Consider the following 22,910-nt stretch of genomic DNA (forward strand, 5'->3'; position numbering starts at 1 on the left):
AATTGTTTATGTCATTAGTTAAGGAAAAATAAATGAAAACTGCAGTGTAAACTATAACAGTAGTATTTCTTGTGCAACCTTTAATGAAAAGAAACAAAATTTTATGTGAGCACATTGGTTTATTTACAGTTTTTTTAGAAGCTGGTGATCTGGAATAAAGTCTTGAGCACTTTATTCCAGTTATGTACTGTGGGTTAATGTAGAAAATGGTGTTTAAAAGCAACTATCATTGTTCCATATTTTTTGCATAGTCTGTCTATGGCTTACAAAATGACATCCGAAGTCACAGCCCTACTCACACACCAGTACCAGAGACTAAGCCTCCAACAGAAGATGAACTACACCAAGAGGTTTGAAAAAATAACTACAAGCATTTACTTTTAAATGAACTTCTTAAGAAAGTAGGTAGTAAACCAAAAATTGTCCTACCTGGGAAGTATGTTCAGAGTAGATCTGTGAATTCTTAGTAGACCTTTTCCTTGCACCGTATATATGGACTTAGGTATGTAATTTCTATTAAAATTAATGAGACAGAACGTGACATGTTTTATATCTCACATGAAACAGTTGAAGGCAGTTAGAAACAGTCCAGTTGGCGGGTTCTTTGCATAGCTCAGCCCATTAGCTCCTTTAGTATTAGACTGCTCAATCACTCTTCCTTTCAACACTCTGATTTGAGCTATGGGGGCACACTAACCTCTCATTGTGTGCATATATGGGTTCACACATTTATCTATTGTTAATGTTTCATTAATCTTTCCTGAGGCATTAGAATTGGGAGAAGGTAAATGTCTGAAGAGTTAGTAGCTTTCTTCAAAAATCTAAAAAAGGCTAATTGAATTTCTTTTGATGAACCTGTAGGGAAAATGTTACACGTTACACTGGGTCTTTTTTTTTTTTTTTGCCTCTGTATAATCTTTCTCTTTGATGGAAAATTCCATTTATTTTAGAACTACACTGATGAAGTGTTGTTTTATTTCAGATATACTTCTTTTCTGTGCCTCAGGGTAAATTACAGCCCTAATAAAAAAGTTATGGAAATAGAGTCATGTTATGAATTACTCATAACACTCTGCTTTCCTTTCTTGCAGATTAAACACTGGCAAATGCAATTAGACAGACATCGATTAAAAATGTCAAAAGTTGCAGAGAGGTAAGTATATTGTTACAGCTTCTGTTTTTTCAATTAGACTGATAACTATTGGGAAAATGTCAGCATGAAATAGCTTGAAAGAAAGAGAGGCAAGAAAACTCATGTCACAGAAATAACTGAAGAGAGTTTAAGTGTGAGGTATGAAGTCTTTTTCTGATAAAAAATGGCCCAGATATTCTTGATAAATTCAAGTCACTGTAGTGGCCTCTGACCAAGTGTTCTCAAGTTTCCCCTTGCATTGACAGGGAGGCTAACTAGAAATAGGTCTAGGGTTATAGTTTGATATTTCAAAAGGGTAATCACTGACAAAGCAAGGGATCTGATTGATAGAGCTGGCAGGGTGATGAGCTCTCAGCTTGAGCAAAATGGCTCTGAGCTTACAACCAACAAGAGCATGTAACACTAGCAGGAATCTGTTTCCAAGTTGGAACAAAATATGCAAGTAAGGGGCTAGACCAAACCATTCAAAAAGGCTCCTTTCTAAGGAGTTCACCTTCAGTTTAGGTAAAGAAAATGTCTGCTGTACCTTACGGATCATGAAGTACATGGATAAAGTAAAAACTGCAGAAAGATTAAGCTGCATAAGATCAACTGAAGGAAATAAAACCAAACATGTCTTCATCCTATCATATAGGTGTGTCCACATGTGTTTGTTTATATATACATATTTATGTATTCACATGCATTGTGTTCTGCTTGCTGAACAGTAGAGATTACAGACCAGACTAAGTACACTGTAAGCAGTAAACAACAACAACTAATATTTTTCCTCACTTTTCAATGATTTTCAAGAATTATTAGGCAAAAAGAAAGTGGGAATTAGAACGTGGGAGACATAAAGTAACAGAACAAAACATAAAGAAGTTTTTAGTTTGCTCAGGGATTCAGACCTATTCATGAACCCTGAAGATTTTTGAAAAAAAACAGCTTTGTGTTTTTTGGGGATATTTTTGGACATATTAGGAAAGTTTGTAATTTATTTTATTTCAGCTCTTGATAAGAAAGACTTAAAGCACTCTCTTTCTTCGAGGATCCACAAGTTTGGTGTCAATGGAATCATTAATTATTTTAAAGCAGAGCAAACATATTTTAGCTTGAGCTTGTAGGTTGTTTTGGAATGCACATATACCTGGTTACAATGGGTCGGTTGAGGCACAGTAGCTTCTTCACTGGATAACACAATAAGGTTTTCTCCCCTCCTGACATGACAATGTTTGGTGCTCTTGTTTTCCTAGTCTATTAGCTTATACAGAGCAGTATTTGGAATATGATCCTTTTCTTGTGCCCCCTGATCCCTCAAACCCTTGGATATCTGATGACACCACTTTCTGGGAACTGGAAGCAAGGTATATATTTTTCTTTTGTCTTTTGAGTGAAGGGTGCTTCTCTTGAAATGTGAAAGTTTCAGACAGAAAGAGGTATCGAAGGAAAGTACTGAAGCAAAAGTAAATGCAATATCCTTTTGGTCTTTCTAGCTTTAGTTTCGTAACATGTGAAGAGCTATGGATTAATAAATCTGCGTAAAGTTACAGTAACCAGTCTATAGGCTTCCAGTGTCGAGAAAAAAACCATGACTTTTTGAAATCTGGTAACATTTGCTGGTTGGAAGTCCTTTTTCTTTTGCAAAAGTGAATGCATTTTATCTTCATCCTGTCTGAGCGCTAACAGTCGGGTTACTCATTGTTGAACTTTGCACTGATGTGAGCGATCTGGAAAGTGAGAAATTTTGGCTGAGCTCTAGGACTTTATCTACTATATTCTGTACATAGAGCGCTAAAACACTGAAGTATTGCTGATTGTGGGTTTTATTGCTTCCTTTCCTGTAGCAAAGAGCCAGGACAGCAGAGGGTGAAACGATGGGGATTTGGCATGGATGAAGCTTTGAAAGACCCTGTGGGAAGAGAGCAATTTCTCAAGTTCCTGGAGTCAGAATTCAGCTCTGAAAATTTAAGGTGAAATACTTTATGTTTTAGTAGCTCCTAAGATACTTCTTATTTTCTTATTAATATTTTTGGATGATATATTCTTTCTTGACTTCAATCCAATCAAAAATTATCTTGTATCTTATCTTTTGGAGTCAAGTCATGTGGATTGCTGCCTGCTTTTATACTTAGGTTGAGAGAAAAACTAATATAGTTAGCAGAGACTCACAAGAAATAGTTTCCCATTCATATTCAACTTTTGGTCCAAATACCCACATAAGAGACTTTCTCTTAGCTCATTCTATTATACAGCATTAAAACACTGACCTACTCAAAACCTATTCAGTAGCTTTCATTTTGTTTGGTTTTGTGAAAAAAGTAAAGTTTTAAAGAAAATTTGTTAAAAAAAAATAAAGTATTTAGAAATAAAAATTAAAACTTTCACTGTTGGTCCCATTTATGTGGATTCTTGGTCTTTTGAGAAGCTCCATGAAGATCATACGGATCAGACACAACAGAAGTAGTGTGATGTTCACCTTTCAAATTTCTTACTAATTGCAAAATGCAAATTTGTTTTTAGTGTATGAATCTTAAATCACATATGTATATAAGCAGTATTATTTCAAAAAGATTATTCAAAGTACTATTTCAAATATTTCAAGAGAAATATTCTTTGTCTTAAATAAATCATATTCCATCCATTGGCTTTCAGCATATTTAGTATTGCTGTTCTGAGGAAGTCTTATGGCAGGGATTACTCCAGAGGAACCAATAACAGTATTTTGATTGATGAGTCAGGCTGTATATAGTACATAAGCATGTATGCCACTGTTTTCTCTATATTCCATCTTGTCAAATGTCATCTGTACCACTTCTCATTCACCAATAGCATAAGGAATATAAAATCCTATTTGCTTACATTACAAAACTTAGAAAATTCCAGAACCACTTTTTTTTTTTTTCATGTGTGCCTGCACCTAGTCCTAAGTGGTGCAGTATAACCTTTCCTTTTCCTTTACACAGCATTAGAGTTACCTTTACATAGTATTTTACAAAAGGCATTTAGCACTTTGTGGTGTTGATTCCTTAAATGCTCAATAACTGCACATACCTCCTTGTTGTTAATTTAGAATTAACTACGGAATAAAGAGAGATGGATTTATCTAAGTTGCTGACCATGTTCATACTCTGAACTTTGCATCACAAGTGTATATTGTCTACTCTGTACCTTATATTACCCAAATCACTTTTTTTACTTTACCCCTCTGGAAATATGGCTCAAACATGGAAATATAGCCTGATTTCTATGCAGATAAGTTCATTAGTGACATATACAGATTTTTTGTTAATTAACAAATCCAGTGGTGAAGTCAGCATGATACTCAAAGAGGGAAAAAATCATTTTTTCACTCACAAAACATTCTGGCAATTCCTTATGCAGAGCAGCTGTTCAAACATAAACCTATCCAGCCTGGTATGTACTGCAGTTTCAGTGTGTTTCTGTGATTCATTTGTCTCTCTGCCAACTGCAGTGTTACCCACATAATCCCCGGCTCTTTTCTCTAATCCTATTTACAACACTAACCACAGGCAAACTGCAAGTGACTGATCCAGAAAAATACACTAGAGAAATTTGTTCAGAGCTGATTCCTTGACATGCCATCTTCTCTTCTATCTCTCTAGATTTTTACATTGGTATTATAAAATACCTAGCAGCAGTAGTGAATATGAGCTTAAAGGCTTCATTGGGAAAAATCAAGCAGAGGATCAAATTCTTACTTTAAAGGGGCTTTCTGCGATGATTAACTGAAAACTGTCTCACAAGCTCCGAATTACATTTATGCATTCTCAAGCTGGGGAAATCAATCCACAGTTAAGCTCAAACAGTAAAATCAGGTTACAAAGCATGAATTTGTAAGACTCATTGTATATGAGAAAAAAATATTACAGGTCACACTAAGAAAAATTAAAAGCACTTGAGGCATGGTGGTTTCAAGCATTATTGTTAGAGAAACCTTAAATTTAAAAGACTACCTGTCTGTTTGCTCGGCTATTAACCTCACTACAGCAATTAGTTTTTTCTTTTTTTGAATTGACAGCCACGTTGAACAAAATGTTTATTTCCATTCACATCTTCCTACTGTAACAGTGTGAATTCAAGTCAGTAGCTAGCTCTTATCCTTCTACAGTCATAATCAATAAGTGCCATTAAACTCAAGGGAGGTAATACAGCTGTATTACCAGAGGAACCAATAACAGTATTTCGATTGATGAGTCAGGCTGTATATAGTACATAAGCATGTATGCCACTGTTTTCTCTATATTCCATCTTGTCAAATGTCATCTGTACCACTTCTCATTCACCAATAGCAAAAGGAATATAAAATCCCAGTACAGTACAAGAGATATTCAGACACTACAGAGAGATTCAGTATTAATTGATTAGAATTCTTATACCTCACTTCAAAACAAACAATCACAAAAGCCTGAAATATGAATCAGTTGCTAAGTCTACCAGATACACCGTTTGTATTCAAGTGTGATTGTCTAAGTAGTTAAATGCTCCAGTATTACTGTTTCATTGACTTGAACTGAGAGTGCCTAAACTGGCTGAGAACCTGAGTCTTAAAGGATATAGCTTGTGTTTTGAGAAACAGAACAGGGATAAAGAAACTTGAGTCATGAGTTAAAACTAAGAACTGTGCAATCATGGGGAATGCAATCAGAACTTACTTCTTTTTTCTGTCTCTCTCTGTTGTTTTTCTTTCTTTGCCTATAAATTGAAATTAATAGTATTTCCCTCTCCAGGGGTGTTGTAAAGGGTAGCAAAGGAATGTTCCTTCTGAGGGAGATATCCAGTAAAACTCTAAGCCATCTCATGAATCTAGCTCTGCTTGATCATTTAGCAAAGAGCTCTTTAGAAAGTCCGATAAGGTTTATCAGCATGGCAGCTTAATTGCAATGTGATTGTGTTTTACTAACAGCCAGAATGGATTCTTCATTCACCTAACATATCTACGGGTTGTAATCTCTCCTTATCATGCAGCTGTTTTGAATGGATCACTTTGCATACAGTTCAATACAGGAGAGCAAACAGCTGAAGTTTGGATAATTTATAAAAATTCCCACTACATATTACAAACATGGTGACCAATATTCAGAATTCATGAGACTTAAGTTTTGGCATGATCCAGTGCTGCTGAGTTCAGTTGCAAGGCAGTTCAAGCATGGGAAAGGAGATTTTCAAAGAATAACCTACTGAAATGAATCTTATGGAAATGTGGCACCTGGAAACTGAATTTCTTCATCTCTGTAGAAAATTTCCATTCCTCTCCCTACCCTTCTTTTGTCTTCAATGCAGCAGAATTTTTTGGAAAAATAGCATTCATGTGAACTGTACGTTTGCTTCTATGTGGTTGTTTTGTAGGAATTACCAACGATTGGAAGATTTAAATAGTTTCAGTGCTGCCAATCTGAAAGCCTGTCACAGTCTATTATGCAGTACTGCAGTAGGGGTGATCTCCAAAGTTGCAAAAGCCTCACAGGTTAATGAATGGAGGGCAGTGACAGAGCATCTTCCTCGATACACAGAAGCAAAAGCCACTGGACCTGTTGCCCTTTCCTTTGATCCTCATTTACTATCTTCAATAATGAATGAGCAAGTTAAGGAAAAGAGGCACTGAGTTCTATCTGTTTAGAGAAAGGTGAGGGACTGAGAAGTTAGTTAAATTAAGTGTTTTCTCCCAATGAAGTTTGATGTGCTCAGAGCTCTGCAAGCTGAGATTATGTGAAATTTTTATCATGGACTCCTAAATTGCTATAAAAATGTTCTACACTGGAAATCAATGCTGTGATTATGTCCTATAAAATAAATGAATTAAAAAGTACTACCAAAATGTGTAATTTTGCCCACAAATTGTTTCAGTCATAGTGCTTAATTTTATGTTTTATTTACTCCAGTGGTACTGGTAATTTTTTTAATTACAGCATGACAGTACTTTTACTAGAGCACTAGAGGGAAAATAGTGCAAGAAGCGAAGTTCTTTCTCTAAATCCAGCTTGTTTCACTTTCTTCTTTTGTCGCTCTTTGTTATTGATGACCAATCTTCACTAACAGGGAAGTTATAAATGTATAATGAAGAATTAACTGTACTTAATAGTTTAGCAAATCTGAACAGAAGCACTGGTAAGGAAACTTTCTTTGAGGCACTGCTAGTGTTTATTCCTCATACTGTTGATTATGAGACCTTGTTCTAAGTGCCAAAAAAGTGTTCTAATGTGGCCAAAATGTAATCTTTGAGGCTGAAATTGCCTGTGCTTTACTTCTGTTTCAGTCAGAAGTGTAAACTCCAAGTCCCCAAAATATTGTAATTTCTGCATCAGAAGACAAATCTTGAAGTTTGAAGTTGTATTTGGCAAGAAGGTGGTTTCTAGGAGTCAAAGAGTAATCTTTCATGCAGCTAGAAAAAAATGCTAGCTGTTTTTCTCAATGCAATTTGTTAAAGTCTTGCTGAAAGTGCTGAGGTCTGTGTCTGACCTGTTGTGACACATACATTGGTTGCAAAGCCCATGGAAAATCCACCTTGCTTTCTCAATGTTGCTTAATTCTTACACATTTGTTGAGAATCTCTGCAGCTTTTTTCCTCTGTGTTCTTATGTTCCTATGGGCTAAATATAGCTGATTAGCTTAATCTGGGATCTGCTGTTGGCTGCCTCATACATTTAGGTCAGTTAATGGGACAGAAGCTGGGATACAGCTGTGCTATATATCTGGCATGGCCACCCACACTTTGAAAGTTTTCCAGCTGGAGATCATAAGCCCCAGATGTCTTTCAACATGTGTCCTATCATGTTATGTGGCTGGAGGTACAACTCTCATGCTTCTCACTCAGCCATACATCTGGCTTGTGACCCAGTATAACACAGCCCAAATGCTGGGATGAACAAAGCAGCAAGGTTTATACCTTGGCCCTCAGACTGTCTATTCAAATGGTATTGAGCAACCTCTAGTGAGGATCTCCATGACTGAAGCTAACCTACATGAACAGGATTTTCAAGTTTTATCCAAGGAAAGAGACAAAGCTCTAGTTCCTTCTGTGAAGTGTAGAACCAAGTATGTGCATAAATTTGTCCAGAAAATGCAGTTGGGATCCCCTCTATCCTCTCTTCCCCTTTTGTATATTTACTCTTGCAGACATACCCTTTGCTACTGGAGTTTTTCCATGCTTAAGCTCTTGCCCGCGAGGCAGAGGTATAAAAGAGGACAGGTGCATCTTTTGATTCGAGGCCTCTGCTGAGATCTTGTAGAATCCATTTTCACTTCCTTCAATAATCTGTGCTTTTGGTAGCCATGTGATATTCAGAAATGTTATTTTAGAAAATACAAGAGGTAGCAGCCTCATTTTTGGCTTTTCCTAATTTTGCATATTTTACTTTAATTCTTATGTGGGAGGAGGGTAAGCATTTTCTCTTAAACGTAGATTAAGAAATTGAAAAGTAGATTAAATTAGTGAACTGGGTTTTGACTGTGAATAAGCTTCTTAGATGGAGCATACTGCAGAAATCAGCATTTTCTTCATGCTTTTAAAGTGTTTTCTATATTTAGAGCCTCACATTTCCAGTAGAGCTTTTAAATGCTAATGTTAGAAGGGTGGAATAAAATTAATTTATTGAAAATCTGATGTTCAGCCTCTAAGAATGTATCCATACAACCTTGCTATTCCGTATTGGAAGCTTCTTGTTTAACACAAAGAAGTCCAATTTATCTCCCATCTATTTTTCTATAATTGAGTATAACCTACTGTATGGAAACAGTTTACTTGAAAAAGAAAATAGCATCCTAAGGCATACTTGTAGTGACTTTCAGAAATATTGGCAGTCATATAAAGGAACAAACAAGAATGTGACAGCTTTGAGCTAGATACTCAGGATGTCTGCAGGGTGATAGAAAATGTATGTTTACAAAGAACATCCTTCTCTTTCATTTTTCTATTCCTTACCTGACTTTGATACACATGAGTAATCAGTCAGTCCCAGAAGATGCGTTTAAAGGGGTTGGCACTGCAGGATATGCACTTTTAGATGCAAATATTAAAAGTAGCTTAAGGAAACCAAAGTAGGTTGCCCAAATTTGACAGAGTGAACTGAGTTAGAGTTTCTGAGCTGTGCAGTTTTTAAACTTGAGTTATGAGGCCTTTATACTTACTGCATTGCCGTCAGATTCCCAGAATATATCTGTGGGCTTTGTGCAGAACTATTTTCAATTCATATCGCAGATCGTACAAATATGTGGTTCTACTCAGAATATTTGAAACTAAAGTTTTTTTTTGTGTTGGCACAGACCTTGTGACCTTGGAGAAAACACTGTACATTATTAATGTATTTGTGAAACTGGGACAATATTACTTCTTTATCTCTTGGAGAATTTTATGGGATTAACAGACTGAGAGGCTGTGCATAAATACTATGCAACTGGAAGCTGCAGAAGTACCTAAAATAGTCAGCTTGGTGTGACACCGACTATGGTGGCTTGGAAGCCATGAACATGGGCTCCTTCCATCTGTGCTATAAAGCAGTTTCGAAACAGAACTGAAGGATTAATTACTGCCCAGAAGATAAATTATCTCAATTGAAGAATGTATCCTAAGAGGAATACTCTTTTTCTTTACAGTGCTTTACTGTCTCTTATGTGTTGTTGCAGTAACCAAATTATGACTTCTACTTAGTGTGATATTATTTTGTTTACCTGAACACCCATCCACAGTTCCTCTCTCCAACCATTCACTCCTGGACAAAGCTAGGAGATTTCAGTTTGATTTTATGTTTTAAACAGGATTGAACCACATTTTAAAGGTCCACCTAAATTAGCTGTCAGCCTTGTAAAAATCTGACTTGTTTCACAGTTAACTCAGCCGACTTGTTTCATAGGGACAACCATGTCAAAACAATACTGAAAAGTTATATCTTTTGCAGTGGTTGCATTATGTAACGTGATAAAAATCATACTTTAATCGAGCTCTTTGAGGAAAAAAAATACAACAGTGTAAGGGTTCTGTAGTGCACATAAGCATGACATCCTGATTTAATTTGAGTTTTGTGCAGTGAGAGTCCAAATAGCTGTAAGAGAGGTAACAATAAAGAGCTTCTAATAGGAAATAACAACAGAATAACAAAGCTCATAGCTAGCTGGCTGTGATCACATCTTGATCAAGCCCTTTCTAGTGATCCTTCTCTAGAATGAGAAGAATGGCTGTCACTGTGGTTGCCTGATGCTGGTTTGCTCTGCAGCAGGGGAATGGGTGCTTCTGTTCAATGCTGCAGTTAAAAAAAAAATAAATAAATTTAGAAATGCAATACTGAACAAATAAATGAAATTATAGAAATGCTTTTCCTTTATATACATAATTTATGGAGTAAAAGTAGCAATATTGTCAATACAGTTATTTGGCTGATAGCTTAGCAGGACTTAGATTTACATAGATAATCAGGAGCATAAGTTCTTATTAGCTTCTGAAGGAATGTCAAAAGCAATAAGTTTATAAGTGATGTAAGACCTTGTGACTCAGGTGAAATGAAATCTCAGTTTAATTCCAGTTAAATGAAAACCTCCTAAGAAAGCTACACATACATAAGAAATGAAGCATTTCTCACCTCTCTTATCTAGGCTTGTAATTGCTTTTTATGACAGTTGGATTGCCTGACAAGGCACCAGTTTTGATCCCAGAATAAATTGATAGATTTTACCTATTTTCATGCGTTTCATATGAAACTTTTAGTTGCCTTACTCTTTTTTTTAAGAGCAAAGAAAACTGTCAGCATTTCATTAGTGATTATATTGAGCTGGAAGTCAAGATGATGTGTTGTGCCATAGGTTCTGGTTAGCAGTAGAAGACCTGAAGAAGAGGCCTATCCGTGAAGTTCCTGCTCGTGTCCAAGAAATCTGGCAAGAATTTCTTGCTCCAGGTGCACCCAGTGCCATCAATCTAGATTCAAAAAGTTATGACAAAACCACGCAGAATGTAAAAGACCCTGGAAGATACACATTTGAAGATGCTCAGGTCAGTTTGCAATTCTTTTTATGGACATCTGAAACACAATATTGGCTACTGAGATGCATATGCATAAAAGAAGATATATTTGAAAATTAAACAGTAATGTTCTGTTTCCCAAATCGATATTTTGGAAATTCAAATGTGTAACATTTATTTGCATCTGGATGCTTCAAGCTCAAAAAGGGGAGATTTGGTTAGACATAAGGAAAAAAATCTTTTACAGTTAAGGTGGTGAGGCACTGAACCCAGTGGTTGCACTGGTTGCTCAGTGATGTGGTTGATGACCCATTCCTGGAGACTTTCAAGGTGAGGCTGGATCAGGCCCTGGGCCACCTGATCTAGGTGTGCATGTCCCTGTTCGTTGCAGGGGAGTTAGACTAAATGGCCTTTAAAGGTCCCTTTGAACTCAAAGGATTCTACGAGTCTATGATTCTATGATTAATTCTGTTCATGAAACTTCTGTATCCAGTGTCTTCAACTGGGTTTGGTATGCATCAATTTCTAGTTCTCAAGATCTGCCTGTGAAGGACTTCCCTTTATACAAACTCAGTATCTTTTCTCTCAGTGCTCATCCAAAACTGCTGTTGTCATTTATAATAGTGAGCCTTCTCATCATGAAGAAAATATGACTTGTGAAGAAAACTTGATAATGGCTTATGCAGAAATATCATATTCCATGGATGTTGTTTTAAATTATCATCTACAGAACATCCTAAGGATGTGTTCTTTGATAAGCAGTATTACAGAAGTAAAGAACGGTCTGTAAATGTCTAATCTGGCTTTTTGGGGTTTGAGTTAGTACATTTTTGAATACCACAATCAAAAGATACTTTCATTCAGAGCTAGTTTGTGAAGATGCTTACTTTTTGAGAAGGGAGCATAAGTTAAAGCAGTAAAATACAAATTTCTGTTTTCCTCAGGGGAAACTGATAAACAAAAATCCCCCCCCCCCAAAAAAAAACAAAAACAAACAACAACAAAAAAAAAACAACCAAGCACTTAAATAGTAAATGAAATTTCATTTGACTCATAGATTAATATTTTATACTTGAAGACTTCTGAGTAATGCAACAGAAATAACTGGATTCACAACAAAAGTTGTAGAACTACTCCTACCCTCTGTTCTTCATAAGCAGCCTAGTGATGAAAATTTAATTATTAATGCAAAGTGAAATGGTGTCAAAAGGAGAGATTGAGATCATATCCCTACAGAATTTTCTACAGCTTGATTATTAGGCCATCAACTTGGAAGCCAGGACATACTGCTCTAAGACCCTCAAAGCAGAAGGGAAATTGAATCTGACAGTACTTCTACTTTTTGGGAAAGTGCCTCTGCCCTAAATAGGAAGACAAATAATTCTACCAATATAAAAAGAAAGAAAATTTGTGTGCTCCCATATTGCTGTTATAATAGCAACCTATGATGTAACAATAATATAGTCATTAAACACTATATAATTCATACTGATTTTAATAAGCCAAACAAGTGGGTCTTGCTTACATATACTGAGCCACTGGAGATTTAGGAATTTAACATACAGCAAAAACAGGTTGCTCAAATAAAAGCTCTAGCAAGTTCAGAGGTTGAAAGGAAAATACTTCTTTGCAATTGAGTCAGAAAAGGAAAAATTAATTCCTTGCCAGCGTCCAATTTTTGTTTCATAAAAATAGGTGTAAAGTTTCAATGTCATTTTACTTCCAGATTTACTTCTTTTTTTTTTTCCTCTTTTTTTTCTCCCCTTCAGTTTCTAAAAGAGGTAAAGTATGTTGTCCATATGCAAGAAAGAATCCTTACCTGCATTCAGGCTTCTGTGTATTTGATGCAGTTCAGCATACAGCTCGAGCCAGGAAGGATCCATTTTGCAGAGTAAAAGGGGCAGGCCCAACTCCAGCTTGATGCTTTACCACCTCTCATTGTGTCCCACCTGCAGTGGCAGAGTTCAGTCAGGAGTGGGGCACTGCCTCTTGGGAAAGGGACCACTAACAACTCATTTTTGGCAGACACCAAGTCATTTAATTGTGCTTTAAAATGCTTTGAAAAGCATTTCTGGACTTGAAAGATGGTACTGTGGGATTCTATATCAAATGAGAGAGATACAAAAGTAAAAATAGACCAATTGTGCTAAATAATATCCATCCTCAATTCCTGACTTATTGTACATTAACAATATTAATGCAACCTAATTTAGTCTTGTTTTTATAGGGTAGATTTTTATAGGGTAGCATTTTAATGCCCATCATCACTGATCTGTACGCCAGTACCAAAGTCTCCCTTCTGCTCTCAATTGCCTGAATCAGCTGCTCTTGTATAAACTGAATGGAATTAAAACTCCCCAAATGAACAAGCCTGAGTTCTGACTATATGCCAGAATTTCTTGGCTTAGTGTAGAAAGCACAATGAAAGGCACTTAGAATCATTCTCTAGAGTTAATAACAAATCTAAGATAAAAAAAAAAAAAAGCTTTAATTTTACATCACTATAATTTTAATTTGGTGGTTTTTTTCTATTCATTAATTGCATGCAGTACCAACCTCAAAAACAGTATTTACTGTAGAGTTTATTTACTGTTTCCTGTTTGCTCTGCTAAAGTTTCCTGTGGTAGAAGGTAGGGCTTAAGTGAAAAAGAAAATGAAAACAGTTAACACAATGCAGTACATTTCTTAAAATACTTTTGTGAGAATATTTCCTGTTCAAATTGCTTTTCCTAAAAATCCCTCTCCTAACATTATAACTGGAATGAGATTATAAAATGTTTTATGTTGCAGATTTTTAGTGTTGTTTTTTTTTCCATTTGTTTCCTCATTTTTTGATTAATTTATTTTAAAGAGATGAGAATGTTGAGAAGAAAAGCTCCATAAACTGCCTGTGTCACTTCTTTCTCCATTAGTGCTATCAAATTTTTATATGTCTCTGAAGAATAAATATCTTGAAAATTCGATTAGCTTGGAACTGTTTTTTCAGTTTGCACGTGCATTTTCCTTTTTATATCATCAGCTGGGTAGCAGAATAAACATCTCTCAAATAATGCTTCCAAGAGTAGCCAGGGGACACCCTCTCTAGGTTAAGAACTTATCTGTAGTGCTAAATTAGAAACCTACCACCTCTTCAAGCATATCAAGTCAGAAAAGCATCTCCAGAAATGAGTTCAGAAAGTCTGATGGGATAGGATTTGAGTTAAGCAATGTGGTCGCTTAACTGAACTGACTGATGTAAGGGAGGTTTCAAGCTGGGCTTTAAGATAGAACTGAGTTGTAAATTCTCAGAAAAAATAATTCTGTAAGAAAATAGGGACAGTAAGTTTAAGGAAGGTGTGCTATATCCTTTATACGTAACAAATAAGTGGAATTTCTGGTTTAACAACAGAAAGCAACTCATCTTTAGCTGAGAAACTGCAAGCTCAGCTAACCCTACCTCATAACACTGCCTATTCTAAGTAGTGGTACCTGGCTAAAGATATACAACTGCCTCCTGTTTCACCTATATCTTTTTTTTGTGGGAGTAACAACACCTTCTTTTCCTTTCAGGAGCACATTTACAAACTGATGAAAAGTGATTCTTACCCTCGTTTTATACGATCCAGTGCCTACCAGGAGCTGCTACAGGCCAAGAAAAAGGTATTGGTCCATCTTGCCTTTGTCTTGCCACTGTGCAAAGCAGTGGTTATGTTTGCAACAATACTCAGTCTTCTCTCCCCTGTGCCAGTGCAACTGGATATCTGGTAGGTGACCAACTTGGCGTATTTGGAGGGTCACATATACACAGGAGTTCAATATACATATATGTGTATATATCCTGCATGTGGGCATGTTGCAATAAGTTATTCTAGCAAAACGTATTTTTATTTTTACATCCCATATTGTACTGTTTTCTCTGTTATGAAGCACCTTAAATTGCAAAGTGCTTTACAAATACATTAAAAAATAAAATAAAATCCCAGAAGAATAGTCTTTCATGTTTGCAAGTTTGCTTATGTAATAACTGTTGTTCTCTTTATTCCACCTGTAAAATCGACAGAATGTGTTTAGAAACAGTCTCACTTATATGAATAACTTCTGATTCCAACTATAAAAATAGGGGCTTCCTAATCCTATTTCTTTCCCTATTATTACATGAATAGTTTCAAACAGATCAGAAATATGACTTGAAAGACTGATCATGTCACACTTGTACAATCAGAGGCTCATGTATTGGCATGTAATGTTTGCTTAGAAAAGCCCAGATTCGGAATTGATTCCCGAAAAGGCACAGCCCAGAGTATGTGGAGCAGTTTGTGCAATGCAGAATTCTATAATGATAAATAATTTTATTAGAGGGCTCTAAATAGTCATCTCCTAGAATCACCTGGGAGCCATGTGCTTGCAAAATCAGGACCCTGTCATTGCCGAAATGAGGTAGTTATTGACATCGTAGCATTCTACTGTTTATAATGACAACCTAAAATTATATGAAAGTACTGTGTGATTTTGTTTTTTGTTCAAACATTGATTTCTGAAGATCCAATATAGAGAGAAATGTTGAAAATACCAGAAAGCTACAACTGTCCGTGTGAAGTCCTTAAGTTTGTGATTGTCAGTTCATTAACACAAGATGTGCACTTCATTATTTCTTTTTATTTTCAGTTTTTCTTTTTAATCAAACCATTTTGATTCCCATGAAAAATGATTTTTGTCAAATATTATATCTGCTTTGCCCATCTGCTGTTTTGCAGAGTTCCATTACAGCTTCATACCTATGTTTGCTTCCTTATTTATACAAACTTTGTTTTGCAGTCCATTGTTTCATCAGTCCTTTTCTACTCCATTTTTTCTTGCTTTTCTTTTTCCCCTCCTTTTTCTTTTAATTTTATTTTAAATTTAAGTTGGAAAACACACTGGATCGTCGAACATCTTTTGAGAAATTCACACGCAATGTGGTAAGTTTGTTGCCTCGGAAGACTAGTAAACCTGATGGGACATCCTTCTCCTTCCCCCCTCACCGAACCTTCCTTTCCCTTTTTGCTTCTCTAACCTGACAGTTAAAAGTCTGTTTATCACAGTTTGTGAATTTTCCTAGGAATGTCAGATTTATAATCTACTTTAATTACAACCCCTCCTCCCTAGTCCCTTTCCTGCTGACCTCCACAGTCACACATGGAGGAATGGAACTTTGGGAGCCATGCTTTTTACACTAGGAAGCATGAAATGATTTGCTTCTTTTTTTAATGTGTAGTAAAGAATCTGTGAAAACCTGCTTGATGTTGTTCCTTTTTCCATTGCCTCCCAAAATACTAAGCCTGATATAGTTTAAGAATAATGGATTTCATTGCTGTCTCTCTTTTTTTTTTTTTACTAGAAAAGCATTTGTCCCATTTTTGTAATTGGGGACAGGGAAAAATAAACAATAATAATTTCTCTTTCCCTATCCTCCTTAATGCACAGCTTCTTTAGGACCAAAGAATTGATGCTGATGATGCAGAAGGGTTTGATTAAGATTTCAATTTGTTTATGGATACAGCAACTGATTATTTTTCTTTTTAGTAATAATTTTGGAAATATATTTCACCAGGGTAAAAATGTGAAGGCTAGTAAATTTGCTGTGGGCATTATCTTGCCACCAGCCAAAAGATCCACTGATTGCTTGAAATGTGGGATTCCTTTTACTTATCCGGTTTCTTTGGATTTTTTTTTAAACTTTGTGAAAGTTCCAACTAAAGCATTCAACGCATTTATTTTTGTAGGGCAGAAACATCCCTATTTTCCCATGCCATAAAAACTGTACACCAACACTGAGGGCGAGCACTAACCTGTTATGAAAAGAGGTAGAAAGATCTTGGATTCTACTCAAGTTTGTCTGCATTGTCTGTTGAATTGTGCAGTTGATGCTGCTGTGTGTGTGTGCATCTGTGGCTTTTTCTGTGACCTGGTTAGTGAAGCTGTGTGCATTGAAATGACAAATATGAGAGCTTTCAGCAAAGATCATGGTTTTTGTTTTTTAGTTACTAGGGAAGGAGAAGCAGTTCTCAGAAACTGCCTCCCATATAATGAGGCTTAAGAGTGTTTCCTCGAGTATTTAAATTGCATATACGTTCCAATAATCAGAACAAGAAACAAACACAGTGAAAGTACAAAGTTCTGTGAGGTTGTAGGAATATCTCACATGTTAAAACAAAACTGTAATCCTTTGACTACTTTCTTATAGGTAAAGGCTTCCTGTAATATGCTTTGAATCCACTGCAATCAGGAACAAATTTGAATTCAATGGGACAAAGTCAGTAAGACTAAAAAGTAAATAAACAGCCACAAAGTAAACTATCTCAGTGTTTGAAACAAAAACCCCTATTTTTTTGCATGGTGGTGTTGCCATAGCATGTTGCAGTGTGATTTGTGTGTTGTCTAAACAGGTTGATCTATACAACAATGTTATACGTGACAACATTATACATAATGATTCTACTTTCTTCCATGGAGATGTTTAACAGGAAGTTCCACAGTAACAAACGAGCCTGGGTTAATGAGAGAGAGCGCAGACAGTACATCTGGGACCTCTGAGAGGCGAGATTTTGCTCATCATAGTGCCTACAGTGTATAGGCTGGGTTTAAGTAGCCAGCTGATCAGGAACTGGTTGTGATAAAAAGTACGTAAACAAGTGGCTGTAAGGAGAGAAATAGCAAGCTCCAAGCCGGTGCAAGGAAAACAACACAAAAAAGTGTAAAAGTGAACACAGACTGGGAGGCACTAAAGTTACTCTCTGATAAAGCATCAGCCCTGTACAGCAGCACTGGAGCAGCATAGTGCCCTGCCAGCATGCCCAACATTCAGCAGCTAATCTCAGGCAGATGAGATGAGATCAGCAGGATGCTGGAGATGTAAGGCAGGCCCAGTAACAAAGCTGTGAGCTAGAACGAGGGGAGCGAGGATTTCTGTATAGGAAGCATTAATACTTCAGTAGAAGAGGGTGATTCTTTTCTCATGGTGCAAGCTATAATGTAAATACTGTGCATTTGCTTTTCCTTAAACTACTGCCCTATGAATTTGGGTGGAATCTGTCAAGTTGGGTCAGCTACAAAAGTAAAAAATATCACTTTTAAGCATACATTCCTGATGAGATGAGCAGCTCGGAAGCTTGCAAACTACTCCCAAATATCAGGGTTCTCAGGTACAAACATTTTGTGAGAGATCAGAGTTTCTAATCCCCCACAGACCCAGGACCCCTTGGCACCAGGGATCCTTATTCTTCCATTCTTGTTCTCAGTTATGATGAGTTTATAATGTATAATTATGTGATTCGGTACACTGGTTCTAACATGCAGGGATGAGGCAAGTGTTTCTCAGAATATCCTACTGATTAACTTGTTCTACTGTGAAGGGACAGACTGTGGTAAAAGACCTGCTCTTCTGATTAATACAGAAAACAGATGTGAAACAGGTCTTCTACAACTTAGCCAAATGTGGTGGTCTCTGAATGATTTATAAAGAAGAAAATTGTATTTTCACTTATCTTCTCACAATTTAGAAAACTTAGACTCATTTCCACCTTTATTTTTCTCAATTACACCCAAGTGGCTTTGCATTGAACTAAATTAGACCTCAGTATTTTTATTTGAAATGTTAAAAAAAAAAAACAACCTGTTGTGTATAGGGACTGAACATGAGAGGATGACCTTGTGATTCATAACCTGATTTGTTAAGCTGAGACTATAAGAGCTTTCTGAACCTTTTGAGCAGTAATTGGAAGTGAGTTATACTTGAAACGGAAAGCATTTGCTAAGCTAGAAAGTTTTAAAACTTTCTACATCTATCTCTCTATATTAATCATAAAATTAAATGGAAATCACCTAAGATAATCACTCATTATTTTAGTTTGGTGGGAAAAAGCAGAAGTGAATCTATCCACACATAAAAACTAGGCTTAGCTTTGCATTTCTTTGAGACTGTAGAGTTTTCTTTTCAGAAAGCTTTCAATAATTCAGTGCACTTTATGAAAGCCCTATATGCACAACTAAAAGCACTAGTTATTTAGCTTGCTCTGTAAATTATATAGTGCAGTTGCTAATGCTTTTGGCATTCTATAACAGACAATGTGAATAGTGTCAGAAACATGTTTACATAAGATACAATACAGGTAAAGTAATAGCAAACTCGTATTTGCTATAATATATTGCTATTAATATTAATATTTGCTATATATATACTCATATTTGTGTAATATTGTGTCCTAAATAAAAAGTTAGGAAATTTCCTCTACCTCAAGTAATAACATCTACACAGCATAGAAAAAAAAACAAAACAAAACACAAGGAAAGTGCACTGATAACACTGATGGGAGAAAAGAGGTCCTTTAAGGAAGACTTTAATTTCCCCTTCCCATCAGGAACTGTGACAGTAGCAGACTGGTAGTCTCTGAGCAACACACCTTTGTGAACATCTGCCTGTATTTCGCTGTGATCAGTGGTCCAGAAAGCCAGAACAAAGCATTTCATTTACAGCACAGTATGCTCATTTTTTTTCCACTACATGCAAATTTTCCTGTCTTGGCAGGAGACGAGTTAACAGGGCAGTAAGGTGCAGTCTTTTCCTCAGAGCCATCCTGGGGAGATGCTCAATCACTGTATGTGGGTGTGACAGCTTCAGATTCCACTGCCAGTGTCAGAGTTTTATCTGTTGCTGCTTAACTGTCGAGGTGAAAAAATGGGCTTTTTGCAAGTTTGTGGTGTTTTATGAAAAGACAGCCAGTATAAAACTGAGCTAACTCAGTTCATTTATTAAACCAGAGAGTCATCAAATGATAATAGTCTTCTCTCATAGCCTCATAAGAAAGAACCCCATTTAATGACACTGGGTTTAAAACTACTATATCTTACATTACCCATGCTCTTTCCACTTAGAGCTCTCTGCTTCCACTTAGCTTAAAACTTGCTCACCAGTTTCCTCTGAGGATTTTCCTCTCCAAATCAGTAACATTAGACTATTTAATGCACGAGACAAGAAATACGAAGGCCATGCAACACAGCACATTTTCACAATCCAATGTCCAGTGTAACTTAATATGAAAAATTACAAATCATAGTCTAGAGGTGGAAATTAAAACTCTTTAAAATATCTTCCTCTTTTCTTTTCAGTCAGGTATAGACTTTATAAATGTTTAAACTGATGTTGCCATGTTAAGAACTGCCCCTTTACTGAGAAATGCAGATATTAATTTCCCATTAGCCAATAATTTTTTCTCTGGACAGAAAAAACCTTTTATATATACCTGAGAGCCAGACCAGAAGTCCACTTCACCCTGAAATCCAAGCATGGGCTATATTTTTCTTGAGAATAGCATTTTGAACAAGCTTTAATGTAATATCAGCTGTAGGATCTTCTGTTCAATTGTGGAATGTGCAATCATGGAATTCTTCCTAGTTAGACTTTTGAAATTTGCTTATGGGTTATTCTTAAAACATGAAAGAAAAATAGTGTGTCAGAAAAAAATCACAAAGCTTTGAAAAATAAAATAAAACCCACAAACAACTCAAAACCCAAACCCTAAAAACAATAAACTTTCATAGAAATGAACCTTTTCTTTTTAGGAAAGAGATGGCTTAATGAAAAAAAAAAAAAAATTGAAATTTTGAGTTTGGACTAATAATTAGTCCAAAAATCCAGTGTTAGGTTGTTTTTGAGGAATGATGCCCAGCTTAGTGAGGAAAATCAAAAGGAGAATCCCTAGGAGATTCCAGTGAAGCTTGGCCTCCTTGCCCAGTTCTGCAATGATGAGCTGAGCTGCCCTGCTTTGTGCTGGGGCGGAGGGGCTGCTGTGTGATACTGGCACAGAAGACCCACACATGGGTCTGTCTCCACTAGGAAGCAGAGCAATCCCATTCAGATATTAGGCCAGTGACTACCATTTCCCAGCTGACAAATATTTGTCTGTGTCCTAAGCTACTGGAAGACTGAGAAACACAGAGTGATAATGAAATGAACTATTTGTTGAATGCATTGGCACCTTAGAAAATCTTAGATTTTACCCCATCCTTCCGATGATTTTTTAAGTTAAAACTATCCCATATGGAAAGACTTTGCAGGTTAAGCAGGAATTAGAGCAACTCATCAGAATATGCAGATTACTGGGGAAGGAGAAAGAAAGAGGAATTATCACCCAGTTTGGAACAAGCCAAACCAAGAATATGCAATTGCTCAGACACTCCTTTTTGTCTATGAACTGCCCAGGACAGGAAAGAGCTGCAGTGTAAAATTAGAAGAGGACTGCAAATCCCCACTATAGGCACATGCAACCACTGAAGGTAGTGATGAGAACTTGTCCCCTAAACTCAGTGAATGCTAATCTCCTCCTCTTCACCACCTTCCTGAAAGAAAAATACGCTGGCACAGCTGGATGAAAATCAAAGCAAAATCCTGATCCCCTGGGCAATGCTAAATCCATTTGCCTGCCTTAGAGGAGCAAGGGCTGGCTAAATCCTGACCAGAGACTTATTGTTTCTGCTTCTGTGCCTCTCCAGATGTGCGCCTGCCAAGGGCTGTTTATCTCAGCACTGTCTGTGGCACCAGGGATATCACCTGGGATCTTTGCCTGCTGATGCTGGCCAAGCTGTTGGCGTTCGGCATGTATGCCACACACAAGCAGATCAGGAATAGTGAGAGCAAGGAGGGCCAGTCCTCATTTTGTCTCATTTTGCTCCTAGTAGGTGCATGGCATTCTCCCTATTGGATATGTGGTGTTTCCCTTTCCATTTCTATCAATTGGAAATATAAGTCCTGAGGACAATAAAGAAACTTGAAAAAGGAGTGACTGAGGTTGCTTAGCAGAAAGGATAAGAATTTGAAAACTAATATTTTAACCTTCATATATTTCAACTCTGGTCCCTATATAAATTTCACATTGGTCTCTTATAAGTCACATATGAATCGAAGTTGTTGCTGACTTACTTGCCAGATTATTTGAGTTGCTAGTGTCCAGCTACATAAATAGGTCAGTCAGCATATTTATGTTCATAAATCTGCACATGGTCATAAATCTGCAAATACTTTTGTAATTTTCTCCCCAAGCTCTCTAAAAGTACAGTCGGAAGGACAACTCTGCATTTAAAAAGTTAATGCATTCAGGTAGGTGAGAGAACACTGAGGTCAGTTATTTGTTTTTCATCAATGTAGTTGACTCCAGTTGTTCTGCTGCCTGCTTGTACTCTGACTCTCTTGTTGAGATACAGAATCACAGAATCATGGAATCCTTAGAGTCAGAAGTGTTCTTTAAAGGTCATTTGCATATATGCACAAGGCTTCATTTGGCTGGTGTGTTACAATAAAATTGTTAAATTGTTTCAATTCATATGTCCAAATTGTACCTAAAAGACCAAAATCCTCTCGTTTAGAATTTGGCCCTATACTCCTACATGTTGATGGCAAGAATGCAACAAAAATACTAAAGATCTTCTTTTCATTCCTCAGATGAAAATCTAGTACTTCGGAATTTGTTTTCAAACGTTCTTTAATCTTACTAGCACAGCAAACAATTTCCTATGTGTGATTAGTCGTGTGCCACACCTTTTAGAACTTGCCTGTTTATTGTAGTTGATCAAACTGAAAAATTGGCTTAAGGAACTGTAATTAGCATTGTACCTGAAAGAAATAGATGCAACCCTGGGAAAGGAAGGTAGTGAATAAGACATTCAGAGAAATCCTTAACTTAGGAGAAAAACTATCCAAAGTCTTTCAGCTTACTGTAGTGAGCAGTATCTGGGGAAGAAGTGATGCCAAACAACAACAACATTTTCATGACATCTTAATGCATCTATAGGAAAAAT

At 36.5% G+C, this 22,910-nt stretch overlaps 1 protein-coding gene across 1 annotated transcript in view; it reads left to right on the forward strand.

The window, feature by feature from the left end:
- Window positions 1-22,910, forward strand: part of RGS7 (regulator of G protein signaling 7) — a 227,026-nt gene that overhangs the window by 185,528 nt on the left and 18,588 nt on the right. Inside the window, exons 10-15 of the mRNA XM_085219651.1 lie at window positions 252-350; window positions 1,092-1,153; window positions 2,389-2,499; window positions 2,980-3,105; window positions 10,946-11,132; window positions 14,652-14,741. Of these exons, the coding sequence (XP_085075777.1) occupies window positions 252-350; window positions 1,092-1,153; window positions 2,389-2,499; window positions 2,980-3,105; window positions 10,946-11,132; window positions 14,652-14,741 (675 nt within the window). The remainder of the gene's footprint in view (window positions 1-251; window positions 351-1,091; window positions 1,154-2,388; window positions 2,500-2,979; window positions 3,106-10,945; window positions 11,133-14,651; window positions 14,742-22,910) is intronic.

Source organism: Meleagris gallopavo, chromosome 2, assembly GCF_905368555.1.
Source record: "Meleagris gallopavo chromosome 2, MGAL_WU_HG_1.1, whole genome shotgun sequence".
Lineage (NCBI taxonomy): Eukaryota > Metazoa > Chordata > Aves > Galliformes > Phasianidae > Meleagris > Meleagris gallopavo.